Source organism: Megalops cyprinoides, chromosome 5 (genome assembly GCF_013368585.1).
Source record: "Megalops cyprinoides isolate fMegCyp1 chromosome 5, fMegCyp1.pri, whole genome shotgun sequence".
Lineage (NCBI taxonomy): Eukaryota > Metazoa > Chordata > Actinopteri > Elopiformes > Megalopidae > Megalops > Megalops cyprinoides.
The window spans coordinates 25,719,602-25,739,168 of NC_050587.1; the positions used below are offsets into that span (position 1 = coordinate 25,719,602).

Below are 19,567 nucleotides of genomic sequence, written 5' to 3' on the forward strand. Positions count from 1 at the left end.
TGTTTTTACTGCAGATTTCAGATGTTTGTTGTTTTTTTCCTCTTGTAAGACGGATATGTTTAAGTCCGGTCTCCCTAGGACGCTATAAATAAATTAGCTGGCTACATTGCTTGTGGATAGCCTATTAGCCAGTTGCCAGTCACATCATTTAGTAACACATTACCATTTAAAACGTAACTGTGTTTTCGTTGTTTCAAACCAGATATTTTTTGTCATCGCCATTAATCGGGTTTAGGCTTAGAGAATCAAATTATGTACATAGCTTTTACCAGGGGGGATTCTAGGATCAGACCTTTCGGGGGCTCAGCCCCTAATGAGAATGTGACATGCTTACAGTGCCTTGCAAAAGTGTTCAACCCCCCTGCTAAATCACTGTTTTCACTGCATAACAATTAATACATTAATATTTTTCTAAACATGATATTTTAAATTACAACAATAATATTTTTAATGAATTACTAGTAACATGAGTTTTACACCACAAAATATTTTTCTTGCTCTCTCTCTTTCTGCTGACTCCATCCTGCTCTCTCTCCCTCTCTATCCTCCTCTCTCCCTCTTTGTGCTGTCAACCAAAAGCCAAACGTAACAACCAGAGTATTTATAATCTAATAAAAGGTATAAATTGATTCATATCAATTTATAACATTATTCTAATTGAATATTGGGTTGCTGTGGGCAATGCAGTGAGGTAACGTCATTTTGACCTTACTCTCTCACCTGAACTTGCCTGTTTTCTTTTTTTTTTAACAAAAACAAAACAAAACAAAAAAAAAAACGTACATACATCTATGCAAAAACAGACATTTCCAATGAGTCAGGGATTGTAGCAATGCTTCAATTCACTGTCCATAAATGTACTGTAAATATACCATAAAGCCCAATTCTATCAAAATAGGAAACATTGTGACTATTCCTATACCTAAAATAATAAAGTGCATCAGTTAGCTCCTGAGCTGGCAACTGTGCAAGCAGACTAGCTCATAAAGCTAACATTAGCTGATAATATCTACTATGTTAGCAAACTATGTCAGCTAACGTTCTTTGACACTATTCACATCATGGAACTATACCCAGACACTTTCTAAGTAAGGCCGTTAACCACCCTGAAGAGCTGTGTTTTCAGATGTTTCTTGAAGACAGAGAAGGAATCAGCAGAATGGATGAAGTGTGGAAGATCTGTTGTCACCATCAGGGGACAACAGCAGAGAAAGTTCTGGATAGTGATTTTGCACCACAATGTGACAGGACCACCAGACGCTATTCGGTAGCAGAGCACGGCGGTCGGGAGGGAACATAGGCTTGCAGTATAGCTCCTTCATATAGGCTGGGATGTCTGAGTGATAAGCAGAGATCCATACTGAGACTGTGGGTTCATCAGGTTAAAACGAGAGGTAGAGGCATAGCAGTGGTAGGAGAAGCCATGTGCCTGAATGAAAGGGCCCAGTTTGGTTGTCTATAGTGAGAGAGGAGAGAGGACAGAGAGGAAGGGGGCCAAGCATCAATCCCTTAGTGCTTAGCCAAAGGAACTTAGACTCCCCACCCCTCCAAGATACCTTAAAGGATCTGCCTGTGAGGTAGGTCTCAAACCAGCAAAGTACAGTGCTGGTGATGCCCAGTTCAGCAAGCGTGTGTGTGGTTAATTGTTGTGTTGCACTCTTCTCTTATGGGCATATTGCCTGGTTTGTACCAACTTTAAAAGTTCTACATGTCTCCTCCTTTTGTTGATGTAGTGTTGATAGCAGCATACTGCATCTTAAAATCCATCTTGGTTATAAAGTAATGTTTGGGGGGGTGTCCCTCTGTCCCTTTTCTCTGCTCCTGGGTTGAGCTCTCAAACAGAGTGAATGCCAATCTTAGGACAGCTTCGTTGAAGGGGGTTACACAGGATGCTGCCACTATCAGCTCATGTTAATCTAGTTCTAGTGTTTGCTCTGGCAAAAACAAGTCACTTTTTGGAGATGTAGTCAGCTTTTTCATTCCAGTTCAACTTGTTGTCAATGACAGTCAACTGATAAGTTCCTCCTTGAATGACCTTTGTCACACTTGTTTTCAATGCTGTTGCGTTAACCTTTAGAAAGACGTAAGACTACAGAATAATTCTGTCATATAGGCCCAACCTACCTTATTAAAAGCCCATAAGATGAAGTGCATTGTGTCTCAAATTGGCGTGTAAAACTTTAAATCCGACTTGTGCCAGCAAGTTTGTGTTAGCCAACACAAACACGACCGCACTTAACGGAAGTACATTTCATTAGCTCTGTTTAGACATGGTCAAAAAGCACCTCGCAAACTCCATGCACTACTCCTACACATTACTGGATACTGTGGACCTTTACCGAACCCCCGCATCCTCCGTAAGTGAACGCAGAACACGGAGAGCTAGGGGACAGTCGTTGCGAGCGCTCACGCTCCAGGGTGCACAGAGACAACGTCAGTGTAAAATCAGTTAGGGACTTTTTTTTACATTTTCCTTGCGGATTTTTTGTTTGCTGCTATCCAGATTACTTCTGCTTTCTATGTCCAGTTTTACACCTGGGGCGAGCCAGGTTAAGCATTTTCCTCAAAGGTATAAGTGTAGTGCAATACAATAACCTCCTGGTTCCGAGTTTCATTCCCCGTGCATTACTCTACGCTTCCTCCCAATACCTTGGGATTATGATGTTACACACACTCAATCGATATTGGGCGTTAAATTGTGTCCAGGTTTGCCCACGGTATAAAAGAAAAGTTCAAGTTTCAATTTGTCCTCTAACAAACACATACTACTTTTCAGGTCCTCGCGGTGCGCTTCGGAGGAAAGGGGTGGAGTAGCACACGTTCGCTTCCTTCTGCACTTAGTCAGGATTGAAACGCTTTACTCTCACTCTGAAGTTTTGACGAGCGCTTGAGCTGTTCCTGGAGCCATGGCAAAGTCCAAGTCAAGATTCTGCTGCTTCTTGTGTCTAGCGCTACTGTGCGTAATTTCGATCGTCGTTGTGTGTATAGCGGTATTTGCCAACCGAAGATGTCCCGAAGGAGAGTTCAAACGCGCAGCGGTAGCCGCAGACTCGCAAACATGCTCGGAGATTGGCAGGTAAGAGTCACGCAGGAGGATTTCTATAGCGCAACGATTTTCAAATGTAATACAGTCCACCCCAACAACTGTGCAATGTTTACACGTCTTTCCATTTCAGAGGATTTGATGACATAAAAATTACCACCAAGGTCCACGCAGACTATTTTAAGAAAAAAAGTTTCACAAGTATAATTGATAATTGGTGGCGTCTAAAATGTATGTCATTAATTTATGAAAACGTTTGAGACACCAAAGAATCAGGCAAACAAAGCTATGTTTCATTTGTAACAGAACAAATATGAAAATTTTATTTATTATAATTTAGATTAAAGTAAAATTACGTTTGGATTTAAATCAGTGTCTGCATGTATAACATAAACTGTTTGAACAGCAGCGTGTATTAAAAGAGGTACCTATAAGCAGTTTAAGAGCTTAGCTCATGCAGTCTTAAAGGGTGTAGCTTATTCCGCAGAAAGCGGTTGTGTTTCGCTCGCGCGCTGGCTTGGAGCTCAGTTCCATTGATTTCACTGAAACGTAACCTAATGCTTCATAAACTTGAATATTGTATTTCATTCTGGATTAGCTGCTGAGAGTTAGGAACTCGTTAACAGCTTTCATGACAGAGACACTGACAGGCAACCCCTCTAAAAACATCTGTCCAGTAGCATCATACTGACAAGACATTCGGTTTAATCACTACCCAAAGAAACATCCAAGAATGTGTGATTTTGTGAAAACCTGTCCACAGCTGAACCCTGGATGCGACAACGGTGGGTGTTGCCTTTTAACAAGCTTTTTAAAAATTACATCGAAATGCGTCAATAACATTTTAACAAAAGTTACATATTTCAAAACAGACATATGATGATATTTGACGAGAACATGTGCTGCCTGAACTATTTGCGTTTACTATGTTTTATTGTTTTTTTTCCCCTCACAAATATTTAGATAATTTCAGTTAGTTTGACTTAGCCTGCCGAAAACAGCTATTTGATGATCGCTTATGAATGCATAATCAGTACCGTCTATATATTTTCTGCAAATGGATAAATGTGTAAACGTATTAACAAATGCGCACTGTCACAGTCATCTGGTATGTGTTCCCAGAAATGGAATGGGAAAATGTCATGGTTTGCCGTAAGTAAGGCTGATTTACTGAGTATTCATCATGCGTATGAGATGACCATATTCATAACTGCAGAACCATAATGAAAGGCTTTGACAGTTTCTCCAAAGGAGAAAGGGAAAAGCACGATCCCTAGCCAATGCGATATGAATTCAGTTGTGCATAGATGGACACGTGCATAGGCTTGCAGTGCAGAAAGGTAGTAGTAAACATTTGCCTTAACCGAAGGGTTATTCGTGTGGGTGTTGGTTTGGTTAAAAAAAAAACAAAAACAAAAAAAAAAAACAGATTTGTTTGATTTCCACAGCTCACGTCCAATGTGTGATTTACCTCATCCTTCAATCTGATGGCAAGCAGATGCAGAGTTTTTATGTGGCTTTTCTGAAGTCTTACAAAAATGTTTTTGTCTCACAGATCTGCACATCCAATAAGATAATGCTGGCCCACCCACATAGGAAGTATACTTTAAATGGGATCCCACCAATCCAGGCCACTAGCGACAAATTAGTTCAATGTCATTATTGTGTAAATTTTAGTGATCTATCACAAGAGAGAGATTAGAAGAATTCCTGGCAAAAAATTGTCATAAGGGATAGACAACACAGTTTTCACAGGGAGGGAGATTTTGTTTCTTTGAGGAAACTTTGAAAAGAGGCTTGCATGGGGCTACTGACATAATGTATTTAGAAATGTTAGACAAGGTCCCTCACCTGAAATCACTTGAAGTTATAATCAAAGTATAGTGATCTGAAAGGGGATTAAAAATTGATTTCCGCCTGTAGTAACATAGGTAGTGGAGTTGTATACTCTAGATCAGCGTTTCCCAAACGCCGGAGGACCCCTTGTCCTGCATGTTTCAGGTCTCTCCTGGCTCCAACACAGCTGATTTAAATGATCAGTTTGTTATTAAGCAGCTTCAGGAGTTCATAACAAGTTCATCATTGGCTGAATGGCCTGTTGTCATTACTAAACTTTGTATTTCGTCATGTAAATCTTTAGTTTGTGTGTGATGCAAGTAAAAGTGTAGCACAGTGGGTTGGAACAGGACTCGTAACCCAGAGGTTGCTGTTATATTCCCTTGCATGGGAGCGCTGTTGTATCCTTTGCAAGATATTTAACCTGAATATTCAGCTGTATTGATCCATAACATGTTAGAATTGTATTATATTCTGAATTAGATGAACTCCTTAACAACTGTAATAATATTGTTTTTAGAGATATTTACATTTACTCCTTATCCTTCTGAAGACTTGTTATATTACATTTCACTTTATTACATTTCATTATTGCATTATTGTCATTTAGAAGATGCTCTTGTTCAGGGTGACTTGTAATATGACACATACATAGTGAAGGTATCTCTATCTCTGTCACTCACTGAGCTCTTCAGTGTAAACAAGACTGTGGGAAAAGTGCATGTATATTATGTGGTGCAGATGGGCACTGCTCTTTATGCTCACAGATGGATTACTGCCATCCTTAAGTGTAATGCCTCTTTTTGAAACAGGAGGGCAGTGAAGAGAAGTGTTTGATCCTCATACTCTGGGCTAATTGTTATGACTAACATACAGCATACATTGTGTGCCTCCAGGGCCACTGCTTTTGCACAGAGGACTTAAATAGATCAGTCAGTATATATATATTTACTATGCATTTCACTACAATCTCATACTGTCCCCTCATTCTGTTTTTCCCACAAATATGGCAACTCTTTGCATCTGATTAGTCATTCAGTGTTGGTGGAGGAGAAGATACCTGTTCTAATTGAAGTGATACTTGCTGATTACCCTCTCCACCTTTAGTGAAAATGGTTCAGGGAATAAGACAACATACTTACAAGTTTGACTGATCACTGGTTGCTTCAGAATCCTTCTTCTGAAAATTAAAAGAAAGAAGAAGACAATGTATGTGGTATTTAAAAACAGGATTATTAAAAAGGAAGAATAATAAATTAATAGGACATGTGAAAGGCAAAGGATGGTTCAGTTTCCCACAATCTTCTCTGCGAGGAGAGGATATACTCTTTGTCTGATTCAAACATTTCTGACAAACTGAGTTCAAATGTTTCATCCCCTACCCTGTACATTTCCATCATCGCTTACTCTTGTACATTTCCCTTCTCAGTAGGCATCCCCTACATCTGTTAGTATGTTTGCGTCAATCTGCCTTTGATTTGAGCATAGACAGGACTGCCTTATAGCTATCATATCATTTTGCCTTGGCGAGAGGGAGAGAAACACAAAACGTGCTCAGATGGACCCTGGGAATTCTGTGCAATTTCATCAAGTCAATATGGATGAGTGTATCCTTCTATGTAATACATTCTACACTTTTAAGTGTGTGGTGCTGTTAATGATGTCTTCCACGTGAGTTGTTTGGGAATTTTTTTTTTGTCCCCGTACCTGGCTGTCTGTAATTTCACGCCACTATGCTGGCTTTGTGTAAACTAAACAATGGTACTGGCATACCTTTCTGCAGGCATGTGGTTCAGGAAGTTTCTCCTGATGATGAATGGGCCACATTGTTCTTGGAAGATGTCTTCAGAAAGCATCTCTGGCTGAAACTTCTAACCATTCCAAAATTCCAATGCCAAAAAAATCACAGGTTCATGGTTGGGGGAACATGATTAATTTCCTGTACCCAGTGAAAAATCCCCCACCTCCAATAAGCAGGCATGCAGAATGAGGACTTCCTGTATCGGCTGCCAATATGCAGGTCATTCCTCTTCCTGATGTTAAACTGTGTTAATGCTCTGTCTCCAATGGCAGCCAGAGAGGGTGGCAAAGGCACTTGAACACTTGAACCTGATGAAATGAAAAGCCAGTTCTGTCTGACGTTACCTGAGGATGGCTGCCAATGTTGGTTTGCACACCTGTGTCAACACGCTTCGGTTTAATCACCTTGAGAGCCTGCTGTTAAAGGAACAGGTATAAAATGCAAAAATGCAAAAATGCAAAGTTATAGCAAGTCTTTAAAAACATATCCTTTGAATTTTCTACATAAATCTGTAACAGGTAAGAAACCGCATACAATAGGGCTTGAGTGCATTTCTTGCTCTTCCTGCTCCTTAGGAACTGGGAGGCACTAACATGTATATCTTTGCTTTCTCACCATAAGGATCTTCCCCTGGTGGCTTTCTAGATTTTCATCTGCAGCAGAAACATCCAGGCAGGGGTCTGTCATGACAACAGTGTTCTCTGCTAAAATATTCCTCTGTGGGTCCAGTACTCCATTCTAACGGTGCTCCATTCAAAGTAGCCATCCACGCCAAGCCTTTATTCTGCAGTGTATTCCATCCTAGGTGCAGACAATTGCTGCACTTAGCAACCAATCCTGGATCAGAATCAACACCAAATCCCACACTAAATGGCAAGCTGATCCAACAAACTGTTGTCAAGGGAAGAAAGAAACTGGACCTCCAGCTGAGCTCCTATTGGGCCAGACTGGAGCCGTTTGAGCAGTGACAGCATTCAGCATTGCTGTGTCACACATCTAGAATTGTCTACTTACAGGGGAGGGTAAAAAGAAATAAAATAAAAAGTCACTTTCAAACATGGCCCCAAGACGCATTTTTGAAAGTCCAAGATCCATTCAATCCAATCCATTCAAGATCAAGAGCACGATCTGGCCCAGGATTCACATACTCTCTCCAAAACAAGGCAGAGGTCACTACAGACCCTCATTCACAATGAGTCTTTATGAATGAAAATCCCTCTATTGACACATGAACCTATGACCCTTTGAGCATTCATATGACAGTAGTGTATATAATTAGCTGAAAGGCTCATTCCTGTGAATGCCAAATAGGCACATGGTTTTGTACTTTGTTGGGCCCTCGTGATCCTGATATCACTCCATTATAATGTCTCATTATGTCTGAAAGAATCCCCTGTCTTATTCATTTGATTCAGAACCTCCTGCAGAGACAGACTGGCCTATTGATGGTTCCAGGTGTCCTGTCTGATTACAAAAATGTCCAAAATGTTCACATATGCTTAAATATGAAATTCAAAATCGAACGTCTTCATGTGTGAAAATGTTCGTGTTGAGGAGCTCCTGAAATCACCTGGGGTCTGCCACAGACAGTGGAGTAACATTCCAATGTTAGTACATATAATCTGATGGTCTAGAGGGCCCAGGTGTTTAGCTCAATAAGCTAATTATATCCAATTGTAATGCTAATTGTTCCATCACTAGTGGCTGATAGATGCAGAAGAAGGTCATGTATTGATAATGTCTCAGAGAATAACCCCCAGGGGACCTTAAATCACTGCTCCACTTCCAAGTAATCTCAGCAGAGAGATGTTGGCTGTAATACTTGTAATATGATACCCAGCAGGAAACCTTGTATGTCCTGGCAAAGTGTCAGGAATCACATTGGCAAGAGTAAACTTTGTGTGTGTGTGTGTGTGTGTGTGTGTATGTGTCTGTGTGTGTGCGCGGGTATGTGTGTGTACCTTTACGCATGTGCTGTTGTGTGGGTGTGCACCAGTTGAACTACTACAAACATGGTGCTGAAAGATTGTTGAACATCTTTCAAAAATAATAAACAGAATAAGTATACTTGCTTAATATGTGACAACGAACAACAGCTAAAAGGAAATGAGGAAACGATCAGCACCTTTCAGACAATGGTTCTGTTGTTGCCACAGTATTTTGGTAAAAAAAAAGAAGAAAGAAACTTGGTTTACCTTGGGTTAATATTTAACTAAAGTTCTTAGTGACTAATCCATTTCCGTAAAAACTCCCATGAGCTGCGCATTTTAAACAGATTTTAGTCCTTCTTGGAAGCCAGTTTTTTAGGGGAAAAGAGGATTTGTTCCCCCCCCCTGCATCTGTGATGCAGTGGTTGAATGAACCCTGAGGATGTCTGCTGGAGACCAAAGCCCTGAACACTCAGTACTGAACCAACCGCAAATCAGCTGCATCCCTACTATACAGCTGTTCCCCTTTCAACCCAAATGCGCTAAACACCTTTTGAGTGTTTTGGCCTCACTTTTGGGAAACAGTGAGGGGGGGGGGACACTTGACACTTGGCACTTCTTGTTGTTAACTGATTTAAACCCGCTTCTGTTACTAATGAAAGGAAAACTGATTAAATTATTTGTTGAGTCTCCTTCAGTGTTCATCTGGTTCACGCACAGAGGATTCTGGTGTTTCAAGGAAACCTGTTTTCCACGGCAGCACATATAGATTTGCTCCTGTTAATTGATTGATGTGAACCAGCAGCCCTCTGGTTACTAGGCCCTTTATTGGAGCTCTGTTCCACACTGCTGCTTTTTTGCTCCTGTGCAAACCAGGCTTCAGGCTCAGAGCTGCAGCAGCACCGTGGCGTTTCTCCACAAGAGGGCATATGTAAAAGATGGTACACATCTATCGGTCCAAGAGTTGGTGGAACTCACCTGTAAATTCAGATACTTCTGTGCTTCTGCGCACAACGTAGCATTGAAATTCCTGGGATCATTACATGTACCCTCAATCCAGCAATCATGCCTGCACACGCAAAGCAGGCGGGCAGTGGTTTCAGTTTACAGAAAGGGAGTTTCTGACACAAAAGAAAAAAAAAAGCATTTAACTCTTTACAACAGGGTAGGCGAAGGAAGGATCAGTGACCACAGTAATTGTAACTACCTTTGCCATATTGAAGGCAAAGAATTTTTTTGTTACTTTTTCACCATAATTACTTGAGGACTCTTATGCAGAAGAGTCTAAGCCATTTTGGCACCTGTCAGACAACAGTGGTATGACGGTCTATCCTGCATGACAAGGCTTTCTTTCTGCTGTCTCCTGTGCAGGGACATGCTGCTACAGGGGGGCTCAGCAGCGGATGCTGCCATTGCAGCCCTACTTTGCACCTCTCTGGTCAACCCTCAGAGCATGGGTCTGGGTGGGGGGGCCATCTTCACTATCCTGGAGAAGAGTGGTAAGGACACGCACTGAAGGTGATCCCTTGGGTCATCCTGCTGCCCCTTCACCCCCCCCCCCCCCCCCCCAATCTTCCTCTCTTTCCTGCTGACTTTCTCTCATCCTCCATCTCAGTTTTCTTTGAAATAATAAGACTTCCTGCCCCCTATTTCCTGTGGGCCCCTCATCCCCGCAACACACGCCTTGATGCACGTTTTTCTTCCCAATGCTACAGCTTAGCTGGCCTGACAGGTTAAACCAACATGTAACCTTGTTTTTGGCTCGGTGGCTTGCCCATGTGTTTGTGCTTCCATCGTATGCCGCCCTTGCAAGGGCAGTCCTCAGAACAATTATGAATGATGTGTATCCTCATATTAACTGAGGATATTTTATGCTTTGCATTTTATCCCTTTTTCTTGCCATCCTTTCCAGGCCAGGCCAAAGTCATAAATGCGCGAGAGACAGTTCCAAAGATGCACAGACCCAACCTGCTGAAAGACTGCCCAGAAACTTTCAAGCCAATAATTGGTACTGTGGCACCATGTGTCAATAGCCTCCCACTACACACCAAGAACATGCACCTGAAAAATGAACCACAGGATCAATATGGGCACAACCACACTATCAATACTGATATTGTTTTGATGAATTTAATTCTTTTCATAATTTACTGCCATTGGGACTAATATTTTCTCACAAAAATATAAACACATAAAATATATGAGTTCTGTGTCACATCTGAAGACAAATTATGTTGCAGAGAGTGGTTGTGTTTATATCTGGTCATGTGTAGTTGTGTCTAATGGAGAGACAGAGTGGTCATGTGTAGTTCAGCGTTACAGACAGAGAGAGTTTAGTTTAGTTCTGTGGTCTAGATGTATTGAGTGTTTATTGAAGGGTACAATCTGTTGTATAACTCTGTACAGTCTTGTATACTTTTTGGAAGTACACACATTTTTTAGAACAGATGTTGTTAACATGTGAAGGTTTGATGATAAACAATTGCATTTGAACGGCTTCACTAGGCTGTTTATGGCTTATTAATTTACCCCTAAATTCTTTAAAGTAAGTAAGCCCCTGAAATAAGTAAGCTGGAACATGTTTCAGATGGCAGCAGTAAATATACTCTGTGAAAAAGCCTGTGGGGACTCCTAAAGTCTCCCTGCGGTTTTTTTACATACTGAGATTTATTTCTCCTTCTTTCAACAGAATTAATTTCCACTGACTATTACAGAGCTGTAAATTACATAGCTACATTTCAATTACACTGATATTTGATGTAAGATATATATTTTAATTTAATTTCATTTATTTATATGCTTGGCACTTTAAAATCTGTATCTGCACATGTCAGCATCAAAGATGGCCATGTTGGACAGATGCTACAGGAATGTTTCTTGAACGACTGATTTGTTATGCTTCTGGTGAGTTTGCATCTAGTGATGTCCAAATAAAGTTTCACAAACCAAACAGTGGCTAGACCAATCAAATGACCTCCCTCTGCCTCTTCCTCTGAGTCAAAACAGCATCACTCTTTCAAATCAGTGAGTCACTGACAGCACATGACAGCTCCATCTATTTAGGTAGTGATGAGTCTGTCTCTCTCAACACTAGTTAACACGAGCTCTCTCCTGGCCCCTGCAGGCAGTCAATGGATTGGCATCCCTGGGGAAATTCGTGCTTATGAGCTTGTCCACAGCCGCTATGGGAGGCTGCCGTGGGCAAAATTGTTCGAGCCCTCCATCAGATTGGCACGGGAGGGCTTCCCCTGCCCCCCTGCCTTGAGCCGCTACCTTCAACATCACCTCTTCAAGCCATTGGTGGAGGGGTCGCGTCTGTGGTATGGCACCCCATAAAGACACCCACACTTTCTCACATAACTGATTTCATTTTCAGGAATGCAAACACAAGTACATTAAGGAATGTTTGCCATAGCCCCTCATATTAGAAAATTTGAAATGGAAGATAGTTTTGATGCCCCAGTCCTTGAATTTTGAAGGAAAACTGGAAACACTTAGTAAGTTCATTATAAGTAAAAATGTAGTGAACAAAGGCAGAACTACAACATTAGAAGAAATGAAATGAAAGCGAATCTGCTGCCAGTGGTGTTACTTTTCTTTAAAATGGAAGGCATTCTCTACCTCCTCTGTTAGAAGCTCACCATTGCCTTTAGTTGTAATAGTGACATGTTCTCACAGTGATTCTGGAGATGTTACCGTTAAAGCTGATTTATGCTTCAAATCTGCATGCAAAAGCAAATGCACGCATGCACATGATAGGGCCCTCTGCCAGCTGCAGACCCTTCATGCTTATTTCATTTTTCACAGGACAGCATGTGACTGTATGTACCAATGGCCAAAATGGTTAGTTCCAACCCATTGTTTCTATTGGTCAATTTGCATTCCAGCCTTGACAATATTCATTATCAATTACCCATCAAACGTGTTGATCCTGCAGTTGTCTGCATAGCCTTTCATATTGTTACAAAATCCAGAAGGTGTGCAACAGGCTGCCATTGTGACCGCAGTTATTTAATTTTAGCCATGTGACATTTATGGCCACACTGACCACAAGAAGCATAAATCAGCCCTAAAAAAAGGTGAGATATTCTAACAGTCATTTGTTCTAGAATGAGACATTATAAAAATGAGATGTTCTGACAGAGAGTTGTTCTAACAGTGAAATGGGAATTCCTAGAATAAGGAATTTGTATGGTGAAATGTTCCAACAGTGAGGTATTCTGCAATGGGAACAAAACAGCATTGAAACTTGGAGAAATACTGAAGTACCCACAATTGGCGGAAACCATGGAGACCATTGCTAAGGAAGGGGCGGATGCCTTCTATAAAGGCAAGATCGCAAGAAACCTGATCCAGGATGTGCAAGCTGCAGGTAGAAAAGAGAAAATCTGCCATTCTGCAACATTTTGTGTCTGTGTGTGTGTGTGTGTGTGTGTGTGTGCATGTGCACGTACTTGCGTGAAAACTGTCTTCTGGCAAAAATACAAAATAATCAAGTTAATAATCAAATTAGCCACAGCCCTTGAATGGTGTCGGCACTCCACGCCCTTTGTCAGGAAACACACCTAAACACAGCTGGAGTATCCATCTAACATTTTCCATTTTTTCTATTTTTCACAAAAATAAATAAAATGTGTGGGGAGCACATTCAGAATGTACAGTCAATTTTCACCATTTTTTAGGTGGTACATTAGTGATGGAGGATCTGGAATCTTTCCAAGCCAAAGTGACGGATGCATGGACAGTTCCCTTGGGAGACTATATGATGTACATTCCCCCACCGCCAGCAGGGGGAGCGATTCTTGGCTTCATCCTCAATGTAATGAAGGGTACGAGGTCTATGTCTGTATGCATAAAGTATCAAACAAAAATCTTTGGTGTGGACTTACTCCTTAAAAAGCACCATTTGGAGTATACTTACAGCCATAAGAGCAACTTTTCACATTTTTATATGACAGTGGGATACTTGCAGAGGAAATTCAGATTAAAATCCTATTCAAGAATGAAAAAGCAGCATCTGATCTGAGATTCAAACCTGAAACTTTCTGATTGCTAGTTGCCTGGAAAGGCTGCGTCATGAGCTGACAATGATCCACAGTGACTGAACAAATTGGCTTAGTTCCACCAGAGATAGGGGTGGGTAGGTCAGTCAGGGTTTCCTACTCTCACTGCTCTCAGGGACACTGTGGTTCATCAGGCACCTTCAAGTTTCTTAGATGACATCAGCAGAGTAGCACCTATCCTCCAATGAGAGCCCATGACACTGTAGTACTTTGTGTGGCTTTGTAAGGCAAAACATAACCATTGGCTGCATGCAAGTGTATCGGAGGATTGCATTTGTCTCGCCTCAGCACTCCTGCACACATGCAGAGGTTTTTGCGGCATTACAAGCCAAATATACAACTGACAATTTCAAAATATGGTTGCACAACAATGAAAAAAATAAACAGTTTCCTAACCATTATGCCGCATTGCAGCTGAAAAGAGCCTGAACCAGATCCTATGGGATTTGACTGGTTCCTTTTTATCTCTATGACCAGGCTTCAACCTCACACCCAGCTCCATTGAGGATGACAAAAAAGTCCTGACCTTTCACCGGTATGTTGAGGCCTCCAAGTTTGCAAACGGACAGAAGCACAACATTCGAGATCCCAGCTTCAACCCCGGGAAAGTGAGTTACTGCAGATGATGATGGTCTTCAAAACCCATGAATGGCAGTAGTCCTAACAAGGCCAAGCAACAGTCAAGGGACAGTCAGGCAATAGTCAAATAACAGTGTGTTTCCCTTGACCCAGCATTATCTTAACCTTAATCTCTTTGTTCATAACATTTTGCTCAACAGGTACCTCTGCAGAGTCCTAACCTTTGGCTTCAAGCCTGTATCCTTCTGGTTTAAGGTTCCCTGGCCATAACACCACAGGGCAGACCCAGTAACCAATATTAATATCAATGTCAGGATCAGGATTAGGAGCAGAATTCGCTACAGGGCAGCAGTGTTTTTGTCAGATGTCATGGTTCACTTTTGTCAGAAAATGTTTCTGATCTCTTTGCAGGATGCATCTTGGTTGATAAAGGATGCATTTGCGGATCATATCAGGAAGATGATCAGCAGTGACGCTACCCATGAATTGCCGTATTACAATGTCACGCCCTCCCCTGATCATTTCGGCACCACCCACGTGTCCGTGCTGGCCGAGGATGGCACTGCAGTGTCCGTCACCAGCACCATCAACCACATGTGAGAGCATTCACCATTCACTCCGTGTTAGAGCCCCAGTCTCACTCTGACTACCTGTTAGAGCCCCAGTCTCACTCTGACTTCCTGTTAAAATCCTAGTCTCACTCTAACTACCTGTTCGAGCCCTAGTCTCACTCTAACATCCTGTTAGAGCCCCGGTCTCACTCTAACATCCAGTTAGAGCCATAGACTCAGTCTAACTGAGTAAAGCCCTGCAATTGAACCTGAAAGCATCTAGTTGCAAGCAGTAGTTTTCTGTTTAAAAATGCCACGCTGCTGTTGGCGTGTTGTCAAGTCTTAATGAGGCATCATCGATAATGTCGCCCTGGCATAAGCACAATGTAACTTGGTTGTAAGCAGGATGTTCACAATCTCCTTCTTTCCACTTCAGTTTTGGCTCCACCGTATACTCTCCCAAAACTGGGATCATCCTCAACAATGAGCTGGCTGATTTCTGTGGAAAAGCCCTCACCATCTCTGCTGGTATGTCAGTGTGGCACGGCTTTACCTCTGTTTCTTTCATTCTCCTTCCTTTGTTCTACACTGGCCTGTCTGACACTGGAGTGTGCTGTTGACATGTTTCCCTGTGGGTTGCGACATGGTAACACAACAACATAGCAAAATGTTGTCATGAGTCAAGTGCAGTTGATGTGACATGGAAAAGTATGTTATGATGATATGTGGTCATGGTGACATAGTGAAACATTGTCATGGTGATATGGTGATTATGTGGTCATGGTGAAGGTTTTCTCTTCCCCAGGTGAGCAGCCTCCCTCCTCCATGGCCCCTGCAGTACTGCTCTCTCCATCCAGGAAAAAAACCCTGGTTGTCGGAGGATCTGGGGGCAGCTTAATCACCACAGCAATGGCTCTGGTCAGTTCACTCTCATTAGTGCCATGCCCATCCACAATTGTTCCCAGACATATATATATACACACACAGGCTCAGTGAAACCCATGAACACCCTTAGTCATAATCATTCCTATGACCATGACTAAGACAGCTGCAATATTCCCACGATGCAGCAACAACTGCTACTACACCCACGTATAGCCAATACCACACAAATTCACTCTATTTTGCCACAGTCTCCCCCCCCCCCCCCCCCCCCCCCCCCCACACACACACACACAGCACCATGAGTAAACATACACACCCTATTATAACAACCATCTCAACACACATATACAATTGTTCCCACACATACAGAATCAACCATACCCCACAAAATGTGGAAGCCTGTTTGTGCTAACATAAAGTTGTATGTTCATGGTTTTGTTTAAATGAGCTGTTCAATTGATTGCTCTTGGGCTGAGTAAACAACTGCTTGTCTGTATAACCAATTTGTTTCAAGTGTGAATTAATACAAACTACTGAGAGAAATACCTTTACTTTAATACTTTTGTTTGAACATTGGACAGGGCCTGGTGTGAGACTAACCCTGCTACACTTCTGTCCCCTAGTCTATCATTAACCACTTGTGGTTGGGGAAGGCTCTCAATGAATCCATCGCTGCCCCTGTGGTGTTTGTGGATTCCAAGAACACTTTGCAGTTTGAGTCCGGGTTCGACGAGGTAATGCCTCATCTTCCTGTGCCTTTAACACACTGACATCACATCAGAGGGAGAGAATGCATCATAGCCAAGCACTGACCTTCTCTGGGTGGCGTGTGCTGCCTCACTCAACCTGACTGATGCTAGACATTCATTGCTGAAATTGGTTTGGAATGCCAAGGCTCAATGTTTTTGGAATTTCCCCTCGTGTCCCATATGTGTGTTGTGGGGATGGAACCACTGGGTGTTGTCTGATCTGGTTCTGATGGCCAATTCTGTCTTTCAGTCCGTGAAGGAAAAGCTGAAACAAATGGGACATTCCGTGGAGAACTTGAAGTTCCCCCTTAATGTGGTGAACAGTGTGTCGAAGGAGGGCCACTGCATCAGCGCTGTGTCTGACAAGAGGAAGCTTGGGAAGGCTGCCGGCTACTGAGGGTGCTGGCGGCCAGTCGCCCTGTCAGCAACACCGCCGCCGTGGCACTCGTCTTGCTGGGTATCTCAGAGGAAGACTGCTATTGGTTATTGGGGTACCAGCGATGTCTTAATGACCTCAGAGGGGGCTGGTCTGATACCCGCTCTCATTACATTGACTGTGTTCCGCTGGGTTCTGTCCAATGACCAGAACACGCATGGGGCTGTCTTGATCCATGACCCTGACCGCCCCTACCTGATGAGCCTGATGAGCCCTCCCTGAGTACTCATACCCACTCCTTCATCCCACACCATCTACAAACAAAGAGGAAGAAATCAGAAGGCACTGTATGGAAGTCATGGCATTGAGTAGAGCAAAATTTTTATCTGTACATTATTTTGATGACTCACAAGGTCATTGCAGTTATTATTAGGTGCCACCATCTGTTATAAATATAATGAATTTTTTGAGATGAAAAGTATCCAAGTGAATCTTGTATTTTAGCTAGCTAGCTGTTGCTAGCTAACTAGTTCTTTTTTTCATTTGTAGTTAGCTAGCTGTATGTTTTAGCTTATTTGTCTATGCAGCACTATAGTTACCATGTTTTTTACTTTCAAATTAGTTTTGTCAACACAATTTCCATGAGGATGCTCTCAAAAATAATTTTATGGTGGAGAGTTACTTTGATAGCACCCCCCCACACATCCCACACCCACACACACAAACACACACACACACACACACACACACACATACACACTGCCCCCCACCACTGCCTCCCACTCCCTGGCTCTTTGTACTTTTGTACCTTTGCCTAAAGTGTTTTTTCTTATAAGTACAATCGTGTCTCTCAAAGTACAGGCCATTGTTTTTGCCAATATTGATTGCTGTTACATACTCTTGTCACTGTTTGAATGTTATTTTCATTTTTACAAATGTATTTAGATGCATCAGTCTGTGATCCCTGAAACAGACGTTATTTTGCAGTGAACGTGTAACCGTACCAGGTTCAGAGACAGTCACATTTTTTCCAGTGCAAATGTTCTTGTTTAACTTTTAAACTGTGATATAAACTGTTCATACCAGGGCAGATGCTCCACTGTTTATTTTGTGTATGCATACATCTTTCCAGTACACATTGGTACTTTGGTACCAATGTGAGACATGAATGTCTTGAATGTCTTGACATTAAAAACCACAAATTTAAATGAGTATTTGTTCTACTTTTTGCAGGAAACATGCAAAAAATGACATCCCAGTACTTCCCACTAAACGTCTTTCTGTGCCTGATTCAGATTATGCAGAAAACCGGGCATGATTCAGATCCTGTCTGCTCTGAAAACATGTTGATATCCTAAAGGAAAAAAAAAACATCAGTGAGCCCAATGTAACAATGGAAACACCCGGGCCATAAATCAGGGAGAAGAGATCGTAAAGTATAACTGTAACTAAATATGCACATGAATATGCATTTATGTATGTATGTATGTGTGTGTGTATGTATGTATGTATGTATGTATGTATGTATGTACGCATGCTTCCTTTATGCCTCAACTGTGTCTGTCTATTCCATACAATAAACTGATCATTCAAACCAAACAGCTGTAGCATTTGTTTTGGGGAGGGGGCGGGGGTTGCATGCAGTCCGAGTGAGCAGTTTACCTCGAGGGATTTGGTCAATAGTCCACAGGAAAAGCAGGCTAACAATAGGAATCAAAGTGGTTAGTTACAGTCCCGTAGTTCCCTCTGTACTCTCTGAACCTACCCACTTTCCAATCTAGCCTTTTACACACCTTCTGTACAAATGGGGGAAAATTGCATTCACCTACAGCCAATGGCATCCAACAGACACATATACTTATAGCCAATAGCATCCTTGGACACGCGGTGATGACAACTGCAGCCTTACATGAATGGAAGTCATGCTAATGGAAGGAACGAAAGTTCCTTCTTCAAACTCTGACTGTCTCTCTTCTCGAGAGTGGGACAACCCCCTGGACTACAGCAGGACCAGGACTATATCCACAGTACTATAACTATCAAACAATTTAAAGATAATGACTATACTCCACATATCATACAGACTTGCTAATTCTAAGAGAATAACTTCAACAAAACCAAAACAAGCAGAGAGCGAGAGTTCGGCAGAGTGGTACCGCTGCAGTGAGGTGGCCTGATGGCGATGGTGAGCCTGCAGTCGCACACTATAATTCCATGATTCATAAATCTCACCTTTTAACCTGACAGAGTGCTGTGTATGCATCAGGCCTGCATTCTGGGTTCCTGATTTTGGGCATGATTGCAGAGCACTCTGTGGGCATGCGGACAATGGATGTAAAATGTCAAGCAAAAATAGCAATCAAATGAAAACGCTTAACCATTGATTTGATTGCAGACCTGACAGAGATGAGACAAAGTAAGGATACATAAATACCACTCGCATAAATCACGGCTTTCTGAGCAAAAGCACACAGGAATTGCATGGTCAGGACTTCCTGAATAGATTCCTGGCTGTGAGGGCACACACACACAGCTGGAATGATATCCAGCACATACTGTAAACCTTCCAGACAAAGGACTGAGGAAAGCTGATCTACCTGACAGAACAAAATATTGCAAAAATATAATCAACACATTCACTCACGACCCACAAGAAACTCTCAGGTTAGAGAAAGGTGGAACCTCAGTTATATGTTTATGGGTGTCAGATGAGACTTTCTACCCACAAGATCTAATATTTAACCTACTGAAATTAT

At 42.0% G+C, this 19,567-nt stretch overlaps 1 protein-coding gene across 1 annotated transcript; it reads left to right on the forward strand.

Annotated features, from left to right (window-relative positions):
* Positions 1–2,851: 2,851 nt before the first annotated feature.
* ggt5b (gamma-glutamyltransferase 5b) lies at positions 2,852–17,243 on the forward strand. The gene is made up of 12 exons (XM_036529275.1): positions 2,852–3,076; positions 9,980–10,107; positions 10,521–10,616; positions 11,733–11,928; positions 12,820–12,980; positions 13,291–13,437; positions 14,149–14,279; positions 14,662–14,846; positions 15,238–15,329; positions 15,607–15,719; positions 16,310–16,420; positions 16,686–17,243. Exons 1-12 carry the CDS (start codon positions 2,907–2,909, stop codon positions 16,830–16,832), a joined length of 1,677 nt encoding a protein of 558 aa, XP_036385168.1. The 5' UTR covers positions 2,852–2,906; the 3' UTR covers positions 16,833–17,243.
* Positions 17,244–19,567: the final 2,324 nt, after the last annotated feature.

What these genes read in the sequence shown, in the direction of transcription:
- ggt5b (XM_036529275.1), top strand. Translation starts at nt 2,907, where the DNA reads ATGGCAAAGTCCAAGTCAAGATTCTGCTGCTTCTTGTGTCTAGCGCTA. An exon ending in ACATGCTCGGAGATTGGCAG is followed by an intron (nt 3,077 to 9,979) that starts GTAAGAGTCACG and finishes TCTCCTGTGCAG; the next exon opens with GGACATGCTGCTACAGGGGG. An exon ending in CCAGGATGTGCAAGCTGCAG is followed by an intron (nt 12,981 to 13,290) that starts GTAGAAAAGAGA and finishes ACCATTTTTTAG; the next exon opens with GTGGTACATTAGTGATGGAG.